Source organism: Pteropus medius, unplaced genomic scaffold (genome assembly GCF_902729225.1).
Source record: "Pteropus medius unplaced genomic scaffold, Ma_sr-lr_union100, whole genome shotgun sequence".
Lineage (NCBI taxonomy): Eukaryota > Metazoa > Chordata > Mammalia > Chiroptera > Pteropodidae > Pteropus > Pteropus medius.
This window is the reverse complement of record NW_024349801.1, coordinates 2,434,663-2,454,877: the sequence shown is the minus strand read 5'-3', so window position 1 is coordinate 2,454,877 and position 20,215 is coordinate 2,434,663. Positions and strand designations below refer to the sequence as shown.

The 20,215-nt window shown below is 56.5% G+C and overlaps 1 protein-coding gene across 3 annotated transcripts in view; it reads left to right on the top strand.

The window, feature by feature from the left end:
- Positions 1–20,215, top strand: part of ZFPM1 (zinc finger protein, FOG family member 1) — a 74,964-nt gene that overhangs the window by 49,849 nt on the left and 4,900 nt on the right. For all 3 annotated transcript variants that reach the window (XM_039888685.1, XM_039888683.1, XM_039888682.1), the window contains exons 4-6: positions 7,119–7,252; positions 15,983–16,085; positions 18,036–18,245. In XM_039888685.1, the coding sequence (XP_039744619.1) occupies positions 7,119–7,252; positions 15,983–16,085; positions 18,036–18,245 (447 nt within the window). The remainder of the gene's footprint in view (positions 1–7,118; positions 7,253–15,982; positions 16,086–18,035; positions 18,246–20,215) is intronic.

Below are 20,215 nucleotides of genomic sequence, written 5' to 3'. Positions count from 1 at the left end.
ACCAGACCCATCAGGAAGCCCTGTCACCATTGAGAGTGGGCACTGGTGTCATCTGTTTTAGGGATGGGGCCCTGGCCCTGAGGGACTGAACACCTGGCCAGTTTCATGTCGGGGCTACAGCTTAGCCCAGCCAGACCCCTCCTGGCTGCCTGAGTAAGTGCTCATCGACCACTCACCATGTGTGGGCCCGGTCCTTCATGTACAATATCCATTATGTCGTTTTACCTTGCAATGACCCATGAGGCAGATGCTCTTACCTCCCACTTCATATAAGAAGAAACGGAGGGCTGGGAGGGAAGCCATGTGTCCAGCTGAGAGATGGCAGCGGCAGGATACAAACAGATTCTAGAGCCCTCAGGGCTGGAGGAGGTTTATACATCATCCTCTAGCAGTTGAGTTAGTTGGAATCAGTCCCCCACTCCCACTTCAAAGCAGCTCAGTCCCAGAAAGGCAGGGCCAGGGTCAGTTGTTGAAGCTGCAGAGAGGGCAGTCAGAGCCTGGATGGTGGTGACCACGTGGAGCAGAAGAAGGAGCCACTCAGCCTTCTTTTAGAGCCTCAACTACTTTTCTAGTCAGAAAGATCACGTTGGAAGGGAGGAAAAGGGCTGGATTTCAGAGCTGGTGACCTTGGGCCAGTCACACCACCCTTAATAAAATGGCTACAGCCCCTTAATGTTGTAGATCGTGGGGAGATCCAGTGAGAGGAGCTGAGCAGGTGTGCAAGTGAACGGGTCTGCATGACACGTCATTGTGGGAGAGCTTGTGCCAGCCTATAACAGGCCAAGGGGAACAGAGAGGGGCCAGCCATGATCTGCTGTGTGACTCTGATAGAGCTGCTCGCCCTCTCTGGGCCTACTTTTCACACTAGTACAGGATGTGTTGAAAACACACTCTCAGGGCCCACACAACCTCCAAGCTAGCCCCACTCCGGGCCCGCACCCACAGAGACTTCTAGAACCCTGCCAGGGCAGCTCTTGCTCACCCCAGGGTTTTCTTTCTCTCTCTCTCTCCCTCCCTCTCTCCCTCTTACTCCTTTTTCTCTCCCTTTTCTATGACTTTTATCAAAGGCAAACAGCGTGATCCCTGAGATAGGGCCGCTCCCCAGCAAAGCCAGGGCCAGCTGGCCCACAAGGAGCCACAGGGTGAGGCTGGGTAGGGGAGATGGAGCTGATTAGATAAGTGGATGCTGGCGGTGACCCCAGGGTGGGCTCCCACATGCTGATCCCACACCCCACCTTTCAGGGTGGGGACTGCAGGACAGCTGGACTCTGCTCTGGAGGCCACCGGCCATTAGCACAAAGAGAGCCTGGGCTCTGAAAGGAGGGGCCAGCCAGCAGGGTGCAGGAGGCAGCCTCCGAGCTCATGGACACTCTTGTAAGCCCACAGGGCCACCCTAAGTCGGAGTTGCAAACCAGCCTGCAGGGGCATTGCTCAAGAGGGAAACTGAGGCCTGGGAGACAAGGCATGGTGGGCTCTGGAACCAGGTGGTTCAGGCTGAAGCCCTGAATCTTCCATGAGAAAGGAGCTCAGGCCTGGTCTAGTCGGAGTGACTGCTGTGCAACCCTGAGTGAGTTGTTCAAACTCTCTGGGCCACCTCGGCGGGACAGAGCTAGAAGAATGGAACCTCCTCACTGACTTGTTCATGTCGATGAGGGAGGCCACCACAGGCTCCAGGGTGGCAGCAGAGCTGGGGGCCCAGGCTAAGGGCAGCAGCTCAGTGGCAGCCCTGGGTCGGACCACAAGCCTCAGGGTGCTTGGGCTCCTAGGAGAGGAAAAGTAACACTGGCTATGACTACCAACATACTAGCCTCGACTTGCACAGCCACCAGCCCAGCAGGTAAACTGAGACTCAGCAAAAGCCAGGCAGAGACGGGCCCTGGCTCCAGCCTCTTAATTCCAGACCACAATTCTCCCACCTGGCCACCCACTTCACCAGACTCCCAAGAGAGGGTCCTGAAATGGCCCGGGTGGCAATACTCAGCTCTGCCTCTCTTCTCTGTCCCCTTGGGACACCATAGGAGCATTCTGAGACCTAAATAGATATGCAAATCATATAAGTATTCAAAGGCCGAGTTTTCTCATCTGGTTCCTTACAGATGCTTGAGAGTAAAATTGAATCCCGTGCAACATGTTTATCCTGGAAATAATGTGTGTAGGGTTGTTTACCAGAATAAATTAGTCTTCGTCCTAATGCTATCCCCGTAGTAATGGCCCGACCCCCGTGGAGGTAAGGGGTCCACCCAGGCAGCGTGGGCTTGCCCCTCTCCCAGAGGAGACCATCTGCAGATGGGAAAACGAGGACAGAGCAGGAAGTCAGCCACGGGACAAGAGCTGGGGGCTGACTCCAGCAGCCTCCCTGTCCTGTTTTCTCTATCACCTCCTGCCTCAGCACAGAAAGGGGTGTCAAACCCTGGCCATGAGCATGGCTGGGGCTGTGATTCAAATCCCACCTACCTGCTGTGTACTTTGGGCTGGTTCCTTAACTTCTCTGAGTCTCAGTCTCCCGCTCTGTGCAACAGAGAACAAGTTCAGTGTGACTAGGAGAATTCCCTGTAGATTGTGCCATGTGCTTGGCTAAGGCTCAATAATGGGGGCCAGAAATTGTGTGAGGATTGTAACTTATTGGGACAAATGGCATCGCCCTCACTCTCTAGCTGAGGGGCCAGGGACCAGGATAAATAGAGCAAGGATAAGTTGGCCAGGACCTGGCTGGAGCTGGCATCTCTCTGTGCCTTCCTCACCCCAGCTGCTCTGGGAGAAGGAAACGGAAATATAGGTCACAGGATGTTGCCAGGGAGGACACCTCCACCTGCAAGCCTACCCTGACTGGCCCACCATTGGAGATGCCAACACATGTGTTTCCTGGGAGCCACCGAGGGCAGAGGCTATGCCTTTCTTGTCCCTGTCCCAAGTGCCCATATGGGGTTTCGTGATTGAGCCACAAGTCCAGAGACCTGGGTTCCAGTCCCACCTCCAGCCCGAGCTCAGGGTATGGTTTAAGTGTTCCTGGGCCCTGGGTTTCCTGTCAGTGTGGTTAGGAGCTGACCATTTGCAAGGCCACCACTGTCTGGGTCCTCCAGCTATTATAGAAGCTGTTTGAAAATAACGACATCTTCCTGCCTGTCACTCTCTCTGCCAGCTTTTACTCCTGGCTCAGTGTCTCCTACCCCTTAACCTCTCTCCCTTACTCATTTCTGCTTTCACTCATTTTTGGACTTGAACTGAGCCCTCGTGAGGTACCTAGTCTGCCAGGAGTAGATGGTCCCACCCACCCCCACTTTTCTCATGCAATTTTACTTCAGGTTGGGAGAGGGTCTCTGCTAGGTGCTAACTGGGCTTTAACCATGCTTGACCCCATTTCAGCCAAGTAAGGATTTGAGAAGGAACTAGAAGCTAGAAATAGGTTATCTGAGCAGTTGAACATCATGAGGGCTGCCATAGATAGTTGCACAGGTTGCGTACTGCACAAGAGTAGTCAATGGGTGAGTTGGCGCTGGGATCCAGCCATGTTCCCCTCATCAAGCCAGGCACCTGCCATGGCCCTGCATTCAGACCATAAACAGCCTCCCTAAGACCAAGGAGGTGGATTGTCACAGTGACCATTGCCAATCCCCAGCCTAGGTCCCTCAGTTCCCATGCCTCCCTGCCTTTCCAAGGCTTTGACCAGCCCCCGGATCCCTGAATGGTGGATTCTGCCCCTGGGTGTGCAGAACGGCCACCTTTATCAGGGGCCAGCCCTCTCTGGCGGTACATGATACCCAGGCGATGCAGCAGCTGCCATGGGGAATACCAGCCATGCTGTTATCGGGGAGGCTCGCCCCACTGGCCAGCTGTAGCGGCTCCAGTTAGGGATTATGGCTGTTTGCCTATGGGTGCATGTATGGACAGGTCGGGGGCCCACTTCCTTCATTGACACGGTAGGGGGCAAACCAGATCCCTGGGGAAGGGACCACAGGCCCCTGTAGCTGTGACAAGTAGGGAGTCCTGGGACTACCCCATTCTTTCTGTCGCTCAAGGGGTGATTTGGGCCAACCACCTCCTTCCCACTTTGTGTCCCTGGGTCTGGGTGGGGCTCGGCCCACACATGGGAGACTGAGCTGAGTTCCAAGTTCCTCCTCCCTCAGGAAGGTGGGCACCAGCCTCAGACGGAAGGCGTTATCTCCTTGTGGGGGCTCCATGACCGACAAGGCTGAGAACAGCTCCGTCATAAACGTTCTGTACACAGAAAGGAAAATAATATGTGAAAACAGAGGGAGTCGTGGCCTTGTCCTGCCTGTGGCCCTACCAGAACTAGCTCCCAGAGGGGCCATGGGCAGCCCTATTCAGAGGCCCAAGTGCAGGCTGATCCCTGGGTGGCTTAGTGCATGTCTGGTTGTCAGGGTAGGGGCAGGCATGGAATTAGGATTCTGTATGCTTCTGCCTTTATCCCACGGGCCTGAGTGGGCTCAGTCCACGGGGGGCTCTCCACCAGCCTCAGAAGCGGCACTTGGACCCATCAGATGGCTGGAGAGACAGATGCTTGGATGGACAAATGAACTCCCAGTGAGCTCATCTCTAGACAGCCTCTTCCTCCCACACATACCCCTGAGGGTCAGCCGGCTAGAGGGCCAGAGACCCAGATACACCCAGGACATGAAGGGCCGGGACCCCAGTCAGTGTTTGGAGCCAGGCAGCCTATGTTCAGATCCTGGCATCTTGCTGCCAGCCATAAGGCCTCTCAGGGCCTCAGTTTCTTCATCTGTACAGGGGACGTAAGAAGAGGGCCAGCTTCATAGGGCAGCTTGGGCAGGATCAGGTGACTGCGTGTGGCCAGGCCACACTCCTGTCCATGATGACCGGCCAGCTCTTACTCTGTCCCTTGGTACCAAGCACTACAGGGCCAGGGGAGGGGGTGGCCCATGGGCTGGGACCCAGGCATCCTGGGTGGGCTGGCAGAGGACAAGGCCCCTCATGGGCAGGCCACAAAGCAACAGAGCCGGCCTCTGCCCCCCTCTCTGTGAGGCTGATAAAGGGGCGCCGGCCTCTTTGGCCTCGCCCTGGTCCCCTGCCATCTTATCTGCCCTGGGGAAGACAAGGACCCAGTTAGAACGTTTTAGCTGGGCCTCCTGGCATATTTACACGTTATCTCTGCCATTAGGCCGGCAGTTATCTGATAATCGGGCCCATTAAGGCCACAGCCTGCCCAATCGGGGCTCCAGGAAGTGGGGCCGCCACAGCAGTGCTCACTCGGGGACCAGGCCGGGCCATGTGAGGCCTCCATGGGCCCAGACAGCCTAGGTAGCACCTGAGGTATAATGTGGCCAGCCCTTCCTGGGCAGAGCGTGTGTGCCCTGGGGAGGGGCTGCCCTCTGAGAGCGTAGCCACCACCATCCCCTTGTCCAATGAGGACACTAAGGCTGTGAGGCTGTGAGGCTGTGGGGGTGGGGGCAGGTAACACGCAGGTGTGAGTTTCCCAGGGCTGCCCTGACAAATTTGCACAACCTTGGTGCCTTAAAACGTCAGAAATCTATTCTCTCACAGTTCTGAAGCCAGAAGTCCCAAATCCAGGTGTCAGCAGGGCCATGCTCCCTCTGGAAGCTCCAGAAGAGGGTCCTTCCTGCCTCTCCCAGCTCCCAGGGGCCCCAGGCACAGCTTTCTCCTGGCTGCATCACACCTTCTCTGCCTCTGTCTTCACATGGCCTTCTTCCTCGCATTTCTCCTTTGTGTGTCTCTTCTTATAAGGACATTTGTCATTGGATTTAGGAACCACTGGATGATCCAGGATGGTCTCATCTTGAGATCCTAACTTGATTACATCTGCAAAGACCCTTTTTCCAAATAAGGATGTAATCACGGGTTCCGGGTGGACGGATCTCTTGGGGGCCACCATTCAACCCACTATACAAGGTCACGTGGATCATGTAGTGAGACTAGACTGAACCCCGGAGCCTGACTGCAGACCCTGTTCAACTCCACGGTCCCACCCTGCCCCGTGAGAATGACCGTAGCAGGGCCTTACAGCTGAGGCCCATCTGTCTGTGTAAATGTAACAGAATCCTCCAGCGGATGCCAATACTCTAGCCATGCAATGGAGTCAAGGCCAAGGCCCCTTGAGCTGACAGAGCCCCCAAGAATTTGGCCCCGCCCACAGCACAGATAGCCACAGCCCCCTGGGTGCCTTACACCCTCAGCTAGGAGATAGGTCGCGAGAGAGGCCGCAGCTGGCCCAGTGCCTCAGTTGGCTGAGGGCCTCAGCAAGAGTCAGGGTACAGACCTTCCAGAGAGTGAGCAAGGGTCCTGTGAGGGGTATGGGAGCAGCAGTGTTCTGGGGTCCCCACCAATCTGTGGGGAGTAAATGGAATTGACCTCAGTATCACTTAGGTTCAGTTTCTGGCTTTGCTGAGGGGCTTGGGGGAAGTGCTTGGTTCGGTGCCTCGGTTCCCCCACCAGGCCCGATGCTAAGCATGCTAGGTGGATTAACTCATTCAAGCCTCATACTACCCTGAGGAGGTAGGAAGTATTGGGGACCCCATCTTATAGATGTGGAAACCAAAGCCCAACTCTTCCACGGCTACCTTCACCAGCCTGCTCTGCAGAATCAGGGACCCAGCCAATGGGAAGGGGCTGGGAGGACCGTGCAGTGATAGGGGTGGGTCTTGTCAACATCATCATCCTCCACTCTATGCCACCCCAGCACAGGCAGCAGGGATGACCTGGCTTCATACATGCATCCTGGGCACAGGCAACTTTGTCAGTGCCACTCTGGCCTGTGCGAGGGTCACGTGTGTCCCTGACAGAGCAGCAGGGATCTCCAGACCATGCGTGTCCCTGACACAGCAGCCATGGTTCCCAAGCTGTGCACCTGCATGCTCTAATCCAGCTGCAGTTACCCCTCATTGTCCTATCTCTGCAGCCCATTGTCTCCAGGAGTGGTCTTGCCACAGGGGCTGTCCTGGCTCCCAGAAACCAGGCACCAGCTATCATCTCTGTAACTGGGCAGCCCTTCCTCCTCTGCCCCGCAGCCCCCCGGCTGCTCCTGGGGGCCAGGGCTACAGGGGTGGGCTGGACCTGGGCAGGCAGCAGGGTTGGGCAGTCACCACAGCACGTGTTCCTCATACCACTGATGTCTCTCCCCACAGACGAGCTGGAGCAGGTCCTGCAGGATGGACAGAAGTGCGTGCAAGCTCGACACAGCCTCGCTGAGGGCCTGTCTTGGGGTCCATTCCGAGGAAGCATCCAGAGCAGAGCCTCTTCCCCCGGGCAGGCAGAACCGGTAAGAAGCCCCACCATGGCCAGCCCACCCACTTTCCACAGCCAAGGCACATCCCATCCAGGGCCCAGGCCCCTTTGACCCCCTGAATCAGGCGCAGGTTAGATTCCAGCCCAGGAGCTCCCACTACTCTGTGGAAGATGTGAGTGTTGAGACCAGGAGGGCTGGGAGCACAACGAAGGCTTCCTAGAGGAGATAATGGGGGTCATATAGAACCTTGGGTGAAATAGGGAGGGCTTCCTGGAAGAGGGGTTTTTAAGTGGACCCTTAATGGATGAGAAGTTGGTGAAGCCAAGGAGAAGGGCATTCAATGTGAGGAAGCAATAAGGAGTCAGGTGGTGAGTCTGGATCTGGCTTGTGGCTAGTGCATCAATTATGGGAAATGAGTAAGCTTGGGGCAGCAGAATGGGCAGCATATAGTATGATGGAAACTGGGAGGGGCCTGTGCATTATGAGTGTTCAGGAAACACCTCCTAGTCCTAACGGCCCCTGTCTTGGAGGCCAGGTGGTACCTAGGTTGGTCCCTTCAAGCCCAGGCTCAGGCACTCCAAATGTGCAGGTACAGCCATGACCTGGGCCCTTTTTGATTTCTGATGTGGCATTCAGGTGTGGCTTGGTCCAGGGTACACACTGGCTGGTAGGTGCCCCATGGTGCTGGGTCTCCTGGTCTCAAGTCCCCAGGTATAGGCCTCCAATCAGCTTCCATATAGTCAGCAGGAAGTAATGGGTTGTGTGGGTGGGGCTCCTCCCTCAACACTGGCACCTGGAGGCCAAATGCCGCCCTGATAGCCCTAACCAGCTCCAACCTAGCAGTTAGGGCCCTCCCTCCTCTGTAGTGTTTAGAGCAGTCTCTGGAGGCCATGAGCTTCCCGTCACTGGAGGCATTCAAGCAGCAGTTGAGTCGTCAGAGGCTAGGCTGTTGGGCGCAGTTAATAGTTGGAATGAGGAGTAAGTGAGCTGGGAACTCTTCGGTTCTCATCTCTGAACTCTCAAAGTGTCAAGAAAACCTGTGAGCAGTGACGCGGCAAAGGCAGGGTGGCTGAGGACGGGGGGGTCTCGGCATGTTCTGAGTGTCCAGACTCTCCCAACACCATACTATGCGCCCATCCTTACAGCCTCTCTTTGCTTCCTCCCTCCCGCCCTGAGTCAGGGATCACTGTCCCTATTCTACAGATGAGGAAACTGAGACTTCAAGAGCTTAAGTGACTTTCTGAAGTCATCGAATCAAATAACAGAGGGTCCACCCAACCCCAGAGACGCCTGCAGGCTCTAAAAGGACAGAGCTGAGGGGCAGGAGACACCCTCACCAGCCCCAGGATCCCGGCCATGTCCCCACTTTGCCCTCCCTCCCATCTGCAGCCTCCTCTCTGGGAGTTTTGTCCTCCTTGGGCCTGGGGCACAGGTCATTCTGGGGAGACTTGGCACGAGGCTGGAAACCCTCTCCAGGCAGAGAGATAATGTCCAAAGGGAACAAGGGAGCCAGCACCAGAGAAGCCAGAGGCCTTTGAGGCGCTTGCGGAGGAGCCCAGGGAGGAAAGAGCCTCGCCTGCTCTTCCCTGCAGTTTTATCTCTTGCAGAATTAAATCCTTGATTAACCCTTATCTCCCCAGCAGGCGCTATCTCTGCCTTGGCGCCAAATGTCCAGACGCACGAACAAGATGATTGATTTCTTAAAGATATGTGTGCCTTTCTGATACTTCATTTATTGTCTAAATATTTTTGCTAACATTTCAGCGGGCCCCTTATCGAGCTCAGCTGATGGGTCCCAGTTCTCTCCCCCACACACCTCCTGCCCCAGATCATCCTATCACCAGCCAGGCGGTTTGTCTTCACTCTTTGGAGAGGGAGGAGGGAGAGAGGCACTGATGGGGTATGGCCACCTTTTCCTGCTGGTCTCCTTGGGGGAGTGGGGAGAACACTCATAGGCAGGAGTGGGGTCAAGGTGGCTGGACGTTGTGGGTGGGAGCCCCAGGAAGGACACAGAGGGCACAGAGCCTGGTGTGGGGTCAAGAGTTGGTTCCGGCACCAACCTGCTGTGTGACCTTTGGAAAGTCCCTCCCTGATGTAATAGCAACCTCCACTATTGGAAACCAGGGCTTAGAGACCCAGCCAGCTCTAAAACTTGCAGTCAGATACAAAAGAAATATTCAGGATGGACGGACGGATGGATGGATGGAAGGATGGATGGATGGATGGATGGATGGATGGATGGATGATGGTGGATGGGTGGTTGGGTAGATAAATGGGTGGATAGATGATTGGATGGAAGGCGGGTGGATGAATGGTGAATAAGTGGATAAATGGATGGTGGATGGATGAATGAATGAATGAATGAATGAGCAAATGAATGAATGAACAAACAAATGAGCTCTTTCACCCCAGCTTGGCCCACACTGGCTTGGCCCATCTGTCTGTCCATTTGACCCCACAGGACTTACCTACTTTAGCCATAAGGCCATTGTAATATCAATGAGACCTGGGAGGGGCCCATGGCTGCCAAGGAGGGCAACAGGTTCAGTGGAGAAAAACCCTGAGAGGTTGAAATCGGACCCCCTAGGCCCTGACCTGCCATGTGGCCCCAGGCGAGTCTTTGCTCAGGGATCAGTGTAGAGGGTCAATTGGGTGGGCCTCCTTGGTCCTTTACCTGGAAAGAGAAATGGGGCTGGGACCCTTGGGGTGTAGCATCCCAAGGCTCTTAGCATCCCTCCATGTAGGAAGCCCTGAATGCTGGCATCAGGTGTCACTGCCATAATAGAGCCAAACCTCACAGCAGGGCAAGCCCTGGCCAGGGGCCAGAGGAGACCTGAGGCTAGATGCCCAAGTGCACGCCTAGCGATGTTCCTTTCTCCTCTTTGATTCTCATTTACATCTATTTGTAATAGGTCATAAGGGACAGGGGATGCACAGGGAAGACATCCCCCACCCCCGGCCTGTCACTGCACTGACTTCTGGGGACCCAGCCCACGTGTCCACGTGTGGGGTGCTCTGAGTTCTTTCTTTATCCAGATAGGGATGCACTGCAAGCCACCCTACATCCTGCTTTGCTCACCTGCTGAAATGTTCCACATCACAGCACCAGGTGCAATGGGTCACCCTGCTGCTGGCTGCAGCTGTCCAGCCTCAGTGTTCCTACCTGGAAAGTGAGAGTCGGTGACGCATGACATGTTGTAAAACACCCCACCAGCAGGTGGTTGCTGCCCACTAAGGCCTGGGTACAGCAGAACAGTGCTGGAGCTGGCCCGCCAGCCATTCCTGCCCACCTCCCTGCCCCAGCACTGCCCCTTACTTATAAGCCCTATGGCCCTCTCCATGCCCCTTGTGCTTCTGGGAGCCTCTCCCAACCATTCCCGCCTGTTGTCCTCTGTCCAGTGGACCCAGCAGCCCCATGGGACCCAATGGGAAATGCCCTGAAGCTATGCTCCCCTCCCTCTCCCCTACTACTGGAGTATAGCCTGGCCCAGAGCTGGGGATGCCAACAGATCACTAGGACTAAGGTGGTTATTCCCCAGCAGGCCCCAGGCTAGAATTTTAGGCTGACACTGTTGACTCACCTCAACCATAAGGCAGCTGTTCCGATAGCCCTATTATACAGATGGAGAAACTGAGGTTCAGAGAGGTTCCCCAGAATGTAAGAGTTTCCTGTGGCTGCTGTAACAAAGTACCACAAACTGGGTGTCTTAAGCAGAACTATATTCTCTCCAGCTTCTGGTGGCTGCTGGTGATCCTTAGAGTTCCTTGGCTTGGAGACATGTCAGTCCCACCTCTGCCTCTTCTTTTCCCTTTCTCTTCTCTCTTAAGGACACTTTGTCTCCTTAGGACCCACCTGGATAATCATTCGTGTGGATTATCCTTATTTTAATCACATCTGCAAAGATTCTTTTTTCAAACAAGGTTGCATTCAGGCTGCATGCACGTGGACATATCTTCGAGGGCCACACTCAGCCCACTCCACAGAACTAGCAAGTAGCAAAGCTAGGGCCTGGCCCGGTTGGCCCCTGGCCCTGCATGGGGCAGCCCCTGAGGGGATGGTGAAGTCTGGGCTCCTCTGGAGCCCCAGGGTAAGGAAGAGTGTGGCATGGGACAAGCCCCAGACAGGAGACCTGCTGCTGGCCCCCAGACTGGCCACCTGGGGGCTCAGGAGAATTCAGCTGGTCCCAGGGACTCAGGACTCCTCCTGCCACATAGGAAAGACCCATGCTGAGGGCTGGGAGAGGCCTCTTCTCCTCAGCCCTGGCCACCCCTCTGGGGCCAGGGCACGAGGCCCACCCAAATGGCTGGCTCCCTCCCTGAGTTCTAGGGCCACCCGGAGGAAAATGCCCGGGAGTCACATGGCTCTTCCCCATGCCATCCCCTCCCCCCATTTTCCCTTCCTCTGCTATCCCTCCCCCGATGTCCCCTCCTGCCTGGTGTCCACACAACTCCCCTTTTTACCCCTCCAGGCCTCACCCCAACTGCCCTGGCTACAGTGGCCTGCACTCTGCACCTGCACCCGCCAAGCCTCAGCCCTTCTCAGTCTGTCCCTGTTTCTCCAGCACTTGACCCTCCAGCCTCCATGGCTTGCTTTTGCCTCTCTACTCCAGCATCCACACCAGGACATCAGGACTGCATGTACTGTTCACAGTGACCCACTCCTGGCACAAAGCGGGCTCTCGGAGACTGTTTGTCAAATGAATGAATGAAAGAAAAGTCTGCAGTGATGTAGTAGAGATCATGCAGACCTAGGTTCTAGTCCTGTGTGCACATGGCCACCTCCCATGGCCTTGAGCACCATTCACCTCTGTGGGCCTCAGTCTCTGCCTGTGAAATGGGTTCTTCACAGGGTCTGGGAGAGACAAAAAGGGCCCAAGGACTGAAGGCTGTTGCCTCTGGGCGGCTCGTGGTTTCTCAGGACTGGCTGAAGGACAGAGGGGAGGGTCTAGTCAGAGCCCCCCCTGGCCTGCCCCAGCCCTGCCCTCCCACAAACCTGCTGGTGGTGACCTGGGGGGAGGCCTGGTGGCCCCATTAACCTTCTGCAGGGCTGTCTGCTTCCTATGCTGGGCCACCCTCCCTCAGAACAGATCCCCCACCTCCCCTCAACTCAGCTTTAAGAGAAGCACCGCCAGGTTTGGGAACAGCCTTAGATAAAGTTGTCACAGCGGATGCGGCAGAGATAGGGTTTCTGATGGTTATCAGTGGGCACAGAATCCAGACACTGACCTCTTTGTTGGGGAAACAAGGAGCGTTCTCAGATGCACCCAGAGAATTTAAAGTGGCCGCCCGTTATCCAGGAGCTGGGTGGGGCTGGCCTGGAGCCAGGAGGGAGGGGCCGGGAAACCCCAAGGGACTGTGGGCAGGGCTTCTCACTAACTCTGGACAGGGCCTGTCCAGGGCAAGCTGAATCCAGACTAGGCACCAAGACTGGGTACCCACAGAGGGAAGGTGGCTGGAGGCACCCAGGGCTCTGCTTATTTTGGCAGGAGGGCTAGTGGGGAGTTATGAATAAACGGCCCCTTCCAGGTTTACACCCTGCTGCCCACAGGCAGGGCGGGCCAGGAAGGGGACCTGCCTCAGCCAGTGCCTTTACCACCAGAGAAAAGGGCTTCTGTTCCTGGGCTGCTGAGATTTGGGGAGAAAATAGGGGGAAAAAAGAAAAAATAATGAGTAATGGGGCAGCCCTATATAGTGTCAGCCCCTCCAAAAGGGAAAAAGAGACAAATCTGCTCCTCACCCAGTGTAATCCTGGGGGCGGGGACGTGTCCTGTAGGCTGCTTGGTACAGGGCAAGGGGCTGGCTGCCTGGGGTGGGTGGTGGGGGTGAGAGCAGGCTGGGCTGACATTCAGACAGTTGTCCCCCTCCATCTCGAGCCTTCCCCATTTAAGTGAGGAGCCATCCCTACCCTACTCCAAGTGTTAAGAGTTGAGGGAATCTAGGGGTGAAGTTCAGCCATAAAGCCCTGGATCTCCCAGCCGATTTCCTCCTGGATATCAGGTGCAGGGTGCAGGACAGAGGCCCCCCAGACCCCTTCATCCCCTCCCTCCTCACCTGCCCTCAAAGACAGGGCCGTCACCCAGCCCAGCCCGGCCAGGGCAGCCACCAAGCTTGGGTACTCAGTACCCTTCAGAACACAGAGACGGGCTGCTCCAAGCAGAAGGCACAGAGCTGGCCAGGGACATGGCGCCCCTGCCTTCCATCTGCTTGGAACATACACGGAAAATTAGGGGTTCTGCAGCGTCAGCAAAGCTGGACGCGGGGGTTTTTATCATGCTGCGAACACGCGCTCCTGAGAGTGATAAGCATTAAACCGACGGGGAGGCTGTCAGTCTCAGTTTGAGGGTTTAGAAATATTGGGACGAATAATTAGATTTCATATCGTTACCGCAGCACCCATCAGAGGATCAGGCAGATTAATTTTTTCACTCTCCTCCACTCATTAATATTCATTAGAGACTTGGGGAGGCCCCAGCTTCCGCCTTGCTGCCGGCTGCTGGCCCCGCTGGTTCACCCACCACTGCGCCAGCCCCACCCATTCCACTTTGCCTCAGGCCTGTCTCCCGCTGTGGTCTCCACAGAACTCCCAGCTAGTGGGGACCCCCAGCTGACACCCAGCTCTGGCACCCTACTCTTCAGTGTCAGAATCACCGGTGTCTTTTAAAAGCTGCCTGACACCAGCCTGCCCCAAAGCGGCTCCTTGGCGGAGATCCCCACCTCGAGTTGACATTTGGTGATTGCTGGCTGGTGCTGCAGTGGATGCCAGCCTCCTGGGCCCAAAGGCAAGTGCCTGCCTGGCGTGTCCTGCTGGCCAAAGGGAATGTGAAAGCAAGGATGGTGGGGGCTTGTTTGTCATGTGCTGGTCACGTACCAGGAGGGCACTGTTTCAAAGGAGGGCTTCACACAGATTGCTTCTTCCCAATGCCCTGGGGGAAACTGAGTCACAGAGTCATGGATGTGACCCATCCTGCAAGCAGTTGGCAGGACCAGGATGGGTCCAGAGTGAGCATGCAGGCTTGGGCTGAAGCTCTGAGGAGGGCTTCATGGAGCTGGATGGCAGGGCTCTTCCTGACCCGCTGGCCAGCTATTCTCCGTTCGCCCATTCCATGACTGAACCGGGGTGTGCTAACCTGGCTGGGAGTTGTTACCAGGAGTGTCCAGCACACTGGCCTGATCTTACTGGGTCCCTGAGTCTGCCACCAGATGGGGACAAAACACGGAGGTGGTTAGAGGGTAGGTCAAGGAGTGATACCCTGCCCAAGGTCACAGTAGGGAATGTCAAGCCTGGACTAGACCCTGATGCCCAGGTCTGGAGCCCCTATGATCTGCATGGGCAAAGCCCAGGAAAGTGCTATGGGCTTGGACCTGGCAGGGAGGTGCCTGGAACCCATCAGAGGATGCCCCACGTGCCATCACCTGTTCTGGCAGCATCCTCACCAACTGCCATGTGCAGCCCTAGGGTACACAAAACCACCCCTGTCTAGGCGATAGCATTTCCAGGTACAGCAAGTGACATTGGTTCTTCAGTTTCTAAGTAAAAGTTATAAAACAAAAATACTCAAATGTTAACATACACCATACCTTTCTATGCGGAACTCAGTGGCTGAGCTTGGGACCTCCAGGCAGAGCTGCCCAGAACCAGGGTCCAGTGGTGGGGCTGAGGCCCGAGAGGTGGCAGCAGTCACCCCAGTCTCAGGCAGAGAGGGCCAGGTTTCTGCTCTGCCTGCCAGCCAACCATGGGTCTGCACTATGTCAGGGGCTGGGCCACAGAGTGGGGCTGTAGGTAGCCCATGCCACCCAGCCATCTCCTGACACCAGACTGCGTTGGGACAGGGGACACGTGTTTCCTCTGCTTTGCAGGGTGCTGGAAATCAGGCCACCCCCATCCAAGGCCCAGCCCTGAGGACCTAACCCAGAGTGCTCTTTCCTTCCAGGTGCTACAAAGGCCAACAGGCAGACCCAGCTGGGGAGAGAGCATGGCTGGGCCAGATGCTGGCTCAGACTGTCCCCCCTCTTCCCTTCCCTCCCCATGCCTCAGTTTCCTCACCTGTGAGATGAGAGGACACTGCTTACTCTCCAGGCTGGCAGCAAGGCCGGGTGGGCAAGGGGCTGGTATATGGGGGTCACAGGGAGGAGACCATGCTGAGCCAGCCTCAGCATGGGGACATCAAATTGCCTGGAGACCTCAGCAAAAAGCTACTGGTGTTCTTCAAGTGTCCACTGTGTCCTGGCCCCAGGGATGGTCAGGACAAAGGTGGGCCCACCATGTGCCCTGCAATGGGGAGGGAGTCCCACTGTCAGAAAAGACACAAAAGACCCTCTCCAGGGAGATGCTGTCTTCTCTGAGCCAATCTTGGCCTCAGACCACAGAGCTCATTTTCTAGGCCCCTGGGTGCTCATGTGGGAAGAGCCTGTGCCTGGTACAACCCCATGTACCCATGGAATGTGCCATAGCTCCCAGTGACCTGCCAGGATGGGGTGTGGTAAAGAGAGAACACAGGTCTGAGAGTGATACCCTCTGCCATTGGCTGGCTGTGTAACCATCAGTATGTTGCTTGACCTCTCTGGGCCTGTTTCCAAGAGAACCCAGCGCCATATCCCTAAAATGTGTTTCGAGCTCAGCACTTGATGAGTATCAATCCCACAGCCTGGCCCAGCACCCCACCAGGCAGTCTCTTGGGCTTTCCCCCACACACCCCATCGGGAGTCCCTGGCTGGGCTCTTTCCATTCTGCGTCCTTGCTGATGCCCCCTTTCTGTCCCCCAGAGCCCAGCCCTGACTCTGCTGCTGGAGGACGAGGCCTGCTGGCTGAGGACACTGCCCTGTGCCCTGACGGAGGCCGAGGCCAATGCGGAGATCCACAGGAAGGGTTGGTATCTGGCGCTTCCCTCTCAGCCTTCCGGAAGGTGGAGGTCCTTTGGCTGGCCCTTAAAGGGAAACCAGCCTGCTCTGAACCAGGCTGAGGGGCTGGCCACCACTGCACCCCTAGTACCCCAATTAACAACCATCTGGGGCAGGACAGATGTCTGCCCTGGGGGTGGGGAAGCGGGGTCTCAGGAAGCCGAGACAACTCTCAGGGCCTCTGGGAGACCACTGGAGCCGTGGACGAACCCAGGCCAGGGAGGCCAGCAGGCCCAGCTACAGGTGCCAACTGGGCTAGGGCATGTGCAGTTTGGCCCACTCCAGGAACATTCAGGAGGGCGGTGTCCAAACCTAACTGTGGGTGGGGCCTGAGTAAGTCCCCTCACCTTCTGGGCCTCCATTTCTTTGTGTTGTTGAGGAAAGGGCTTGATCAAGCACAAGGGCTCATAGCCCAAGAGCTTTTGCCCCGGCTTCCTTCCTGTGTCCCTCTTGCCTCCCTGCAACTTCCGTAAGAAGGGACCCAGGAGGGAGAGCCCGGGCAGGGGGAGGGGGAACAGGATAGGTGTCCTCGCCCCCTTCACTTTCTCACTTCAGAGTTCAAGCCACACAGATGAAGGGACCTGTCTCCATCACTGCAATCCTGCCTGCCCCGGTGGCCTTATTCCTGAGGAAGGTGCAGCAAAGCCTTCCCGATGTGTGAGGGTCAGAGTGTCAGGGTGATGAGGGCCCCCTGTTACGAGTAAGGAGGCTTGGGTCCCAGGAAAGGGTGTGTGGACACGTGACAACTTCTAAGTGAAGGCCATTTGCCACATGGTCACCTGGGAGGGCTGTGCACCCATTGACCACAGGAGACCCGTCTTGTTCCCCTATGGGGGGCTTCACTTTGCTAGAATGTTCTGGCGGTGTCACACCCACCACCACCTCCTGAGCACATAGCATGTTCAGCCAAATGTCCTCAGTAAAAGTAAAGTTCCATCCTGAGAGTGGCTCTCATTTCCAGACAGAGCCAAAGGCCACTGGGGCCAGGCAGCAGCCCTGTGACCAGCTCCTCGACTTGGCCTCTACCCACCTGGGAGCTGCCAAGGTGTTGCTGGGTTCAGTATCTGGGGACTGGACGTTCCATCCTACCCTGCTATCTACTCTGTGCACCTGGGCCAGCACTTCACCCTGTGTGCCTCAGTTTAACCCTCCTCATGGGGGAAGAACCCTAGCCCGTCCTCTCCACCAAGGGGTACTCTAAGGACCCAGAGCAGCTGTAAGGCACTGGAGAGCCTGGTGTTGGCAGCAAGTGGTCAGCCTTGAGTTTGTACATCCAGCCAGGACATGAGCCAGTTAGCACTACCTGGCTGCCCTGCCCCTCCTGCCAGCCTGGCCAGCAGGACTCCAGCCACCTGTGTCTGCCCAGGCAGGAAAAGGGTTCTTGCAGCTGAAAGGCCTAGTGCTTGACAGGCATGGTCGGGCCCCTCACTGGGGTCCTGTTGGCCAACACTGCCCCCTGCAGGCTGCCGAGGGAACAGTGCAGTATCAGAGTTGAATGGAGCAAGGAGGCTGGTCCAGGACCTTGCCCAGCAGCTACTAGGCCCTCCCCAGGTGCTCTGCCCCCTGTCCCACATACCACCCCTCCCCTGCAAAATGGGACAGCTGTTCTAGCCACCTTCGGGGCACTCCCACTCCATAGGCTCAGGGCAGGGAGGCTCACGGTACAGGCAGGCCTGGGGGACCATCTAGTCACCCCACAGAGGCAAGACAGCTTGTGGAAAACAGCCAGCCACAGCTATGACCTGCATGTGGCCACTCCCTGACCATGGCCTTGGCTCCATCCCCGACCCCAGGCTTCAAAATGCTGATCTCTAAGATGAGGGGCTCACGAGGATAAGATGGGCAGAGTCTTGGCAGAGCAGGGGTGGTGGGCCCAGGGCTCCTGGCCCTCCTATCACGGGTGCTCTTACCCCTGCAGATGAAGCCCTCTGGTGCAGGCTTACCAAGCCGGTGCCAGCAGGTGGACTGCTGAGCGTGCTCCTCTCAGCTGAGCTTCACAGCACCCCCAGCCACCCTGTGAAGAAGGAGCCAGCAGAGCCCGAGTGCTTGGCCCCCTCACACACTGACATCCAGCTTCTGCCCCAGCAGGCCGGCATGGCATCTATCCTAGCCACAGCAATCATCAACAGTAAGTACACCATCATGCCACCCCAACTGCATGGCAGGGAAGACAGCACAGTCCCCGGGGTGCAGGGCTGCAGGTGGTACCCAGGAGCTCAAGATCTGCAGAGATCTGTGACCACTAGGATCTGAGCAGAGGAGCTTAAAAGTGGGGTCCCATGTGGGGGCGGGAAGCTCCAGGCTGTGGCTAGTGCATGAGAGCAATGTGGTTGGCTTACGCCTAGTGATGGGGCAGCCCTGAGCAGGCTGAAGGGAGGCAGGGGAGTAGCAAGCACCTAGCTCAAACACAGAGGCAGCAGGATCCCCAGGTCTCTTGCACTAGGAAAGGCCCAGCAAGCACGCACAAACCTGAGCCTGCACCTTCCCTTTTGGAGCAGAGCAGATGCCCCCAGCACTGCCCACTAGATGCTGGTACTAGCCCCACCACTCAGTTTTAACAGCCAAGTGTGCCCTGGGGGTAAAGGCACCTGTTCAGTATATCTGAAGTGGGAAACTGTCCCTCATTTCTCCCAGGACACATTAAGCCTTACGGGTTGTTGTGAGAATTAAATAGGATTCCCTCATTCCACACGTACTCTTTAACCATCCATACTGAACAAGCAGCGGAGGGACCAGGGTTGCTGACCCACCCCGAGGGCACCACCACTCCAGAGAAATGGCCTTACTTGGAGATGGGGCAGCAGGAGCAGGCAAGCCCATGAAGAAAAACAGTGATGTGGTCAGACGGTGGCGGGGCTACTTTAATTGGAGTGGAAAAGCCACTCAGAGATAACAGGCTGAGACCTGCACACCAGGAAAGAGCAGTTTAGTGGTTGCCCGCAGGGCTAAGGCCCAGGAGGTGGTCACTGTGGCTGGAGCCTGGCAGTATGGTGAGCATGCAGGGGATAAACTTCTGAGGGTCGTTCCAGGCAAAGATGGGATTTCTTCTCAGAGCAACAAGGCCTCACTAGAGGCTTTAAGCTGCAAAAGGTATGACCCAATTTGGTTTTGAAATTACCTGGTTGTTGGATGGCAACTGTGGGTTGCAAAATTAGAAAATCAAAGGTGTTGACTTGAAGCAGGTGGAGGCAGCTGAGGCAGAGCCATATAGGACTTCAGAGCCCACAGGGAACTGCCAGGGGCAGTCTAGATGAGGAGGTAGCAGCAAGCACAAGGCCGGGGCTTTGATGTGGCTGTCTGGGTGGATGTCTGGCACCATCACTGGCAAAAGAGTCAGGGAAGAGAGCCCCTCTGAGCATCATGACCCTCAGACAGCTGAGGGATGCGTGCTGGGGCTCAGGGCTTAGTCAGAGTCCCACAAGTGCCATGGGGAACTATGGCACAGGATGAGGCCCCCCCGCCCCCTAAAGAGACCGGACATGTGGACACTAGTTGGGGGATTCTGCCAAGGGCAGTAGTGTCTGCTGTCTCTTGACTGGTGAGACCAAGGCAGAGAGGCGACTGCTGGCCTGGGCAAGTGTGAAGGTTCCTGAGGTCCTGACCAAAACCATTGTAGCAGAGCAGGGAGGAAGCTTTTACAGAGGACAAAGGAAGCCTGTCTGAGGGGACATGGCCTGCATTGCTCAAACTGAGTAATCGTGGTGTTTGTATGCTGGTAGAAATGACCTGGAGAGAGAAACTGGTGACACCAGGGTCGGGGAGAGCAGGCTACAGCTGTGAGGTCTGACCCCAAAGCCTGAGTAGTGGGGCTAGGCCAGACAGGACAAGGCCACTGCCCCAGGGAGAATGTGGGTCCTGCAGCGGGGCTGAGAGGGCAGCACCAAGCAAACAGGTCCTGTGTGGACATCAGAGGCCAGGATGACCACCTCACTAGGACAGGGAGGTACAGCCACAGAGTGCCTGAGGGACCCAACTCAGGGAATGGCCTCTAGCACGACATGATGGCATGCAGAGGTCAGTTGAGTCCTCAGCGTGGAGGCCACCTTTCTGTCTCCTCCACGTGGGCTACACCGATGGGGGTGTATAGGAAGCCCTAGG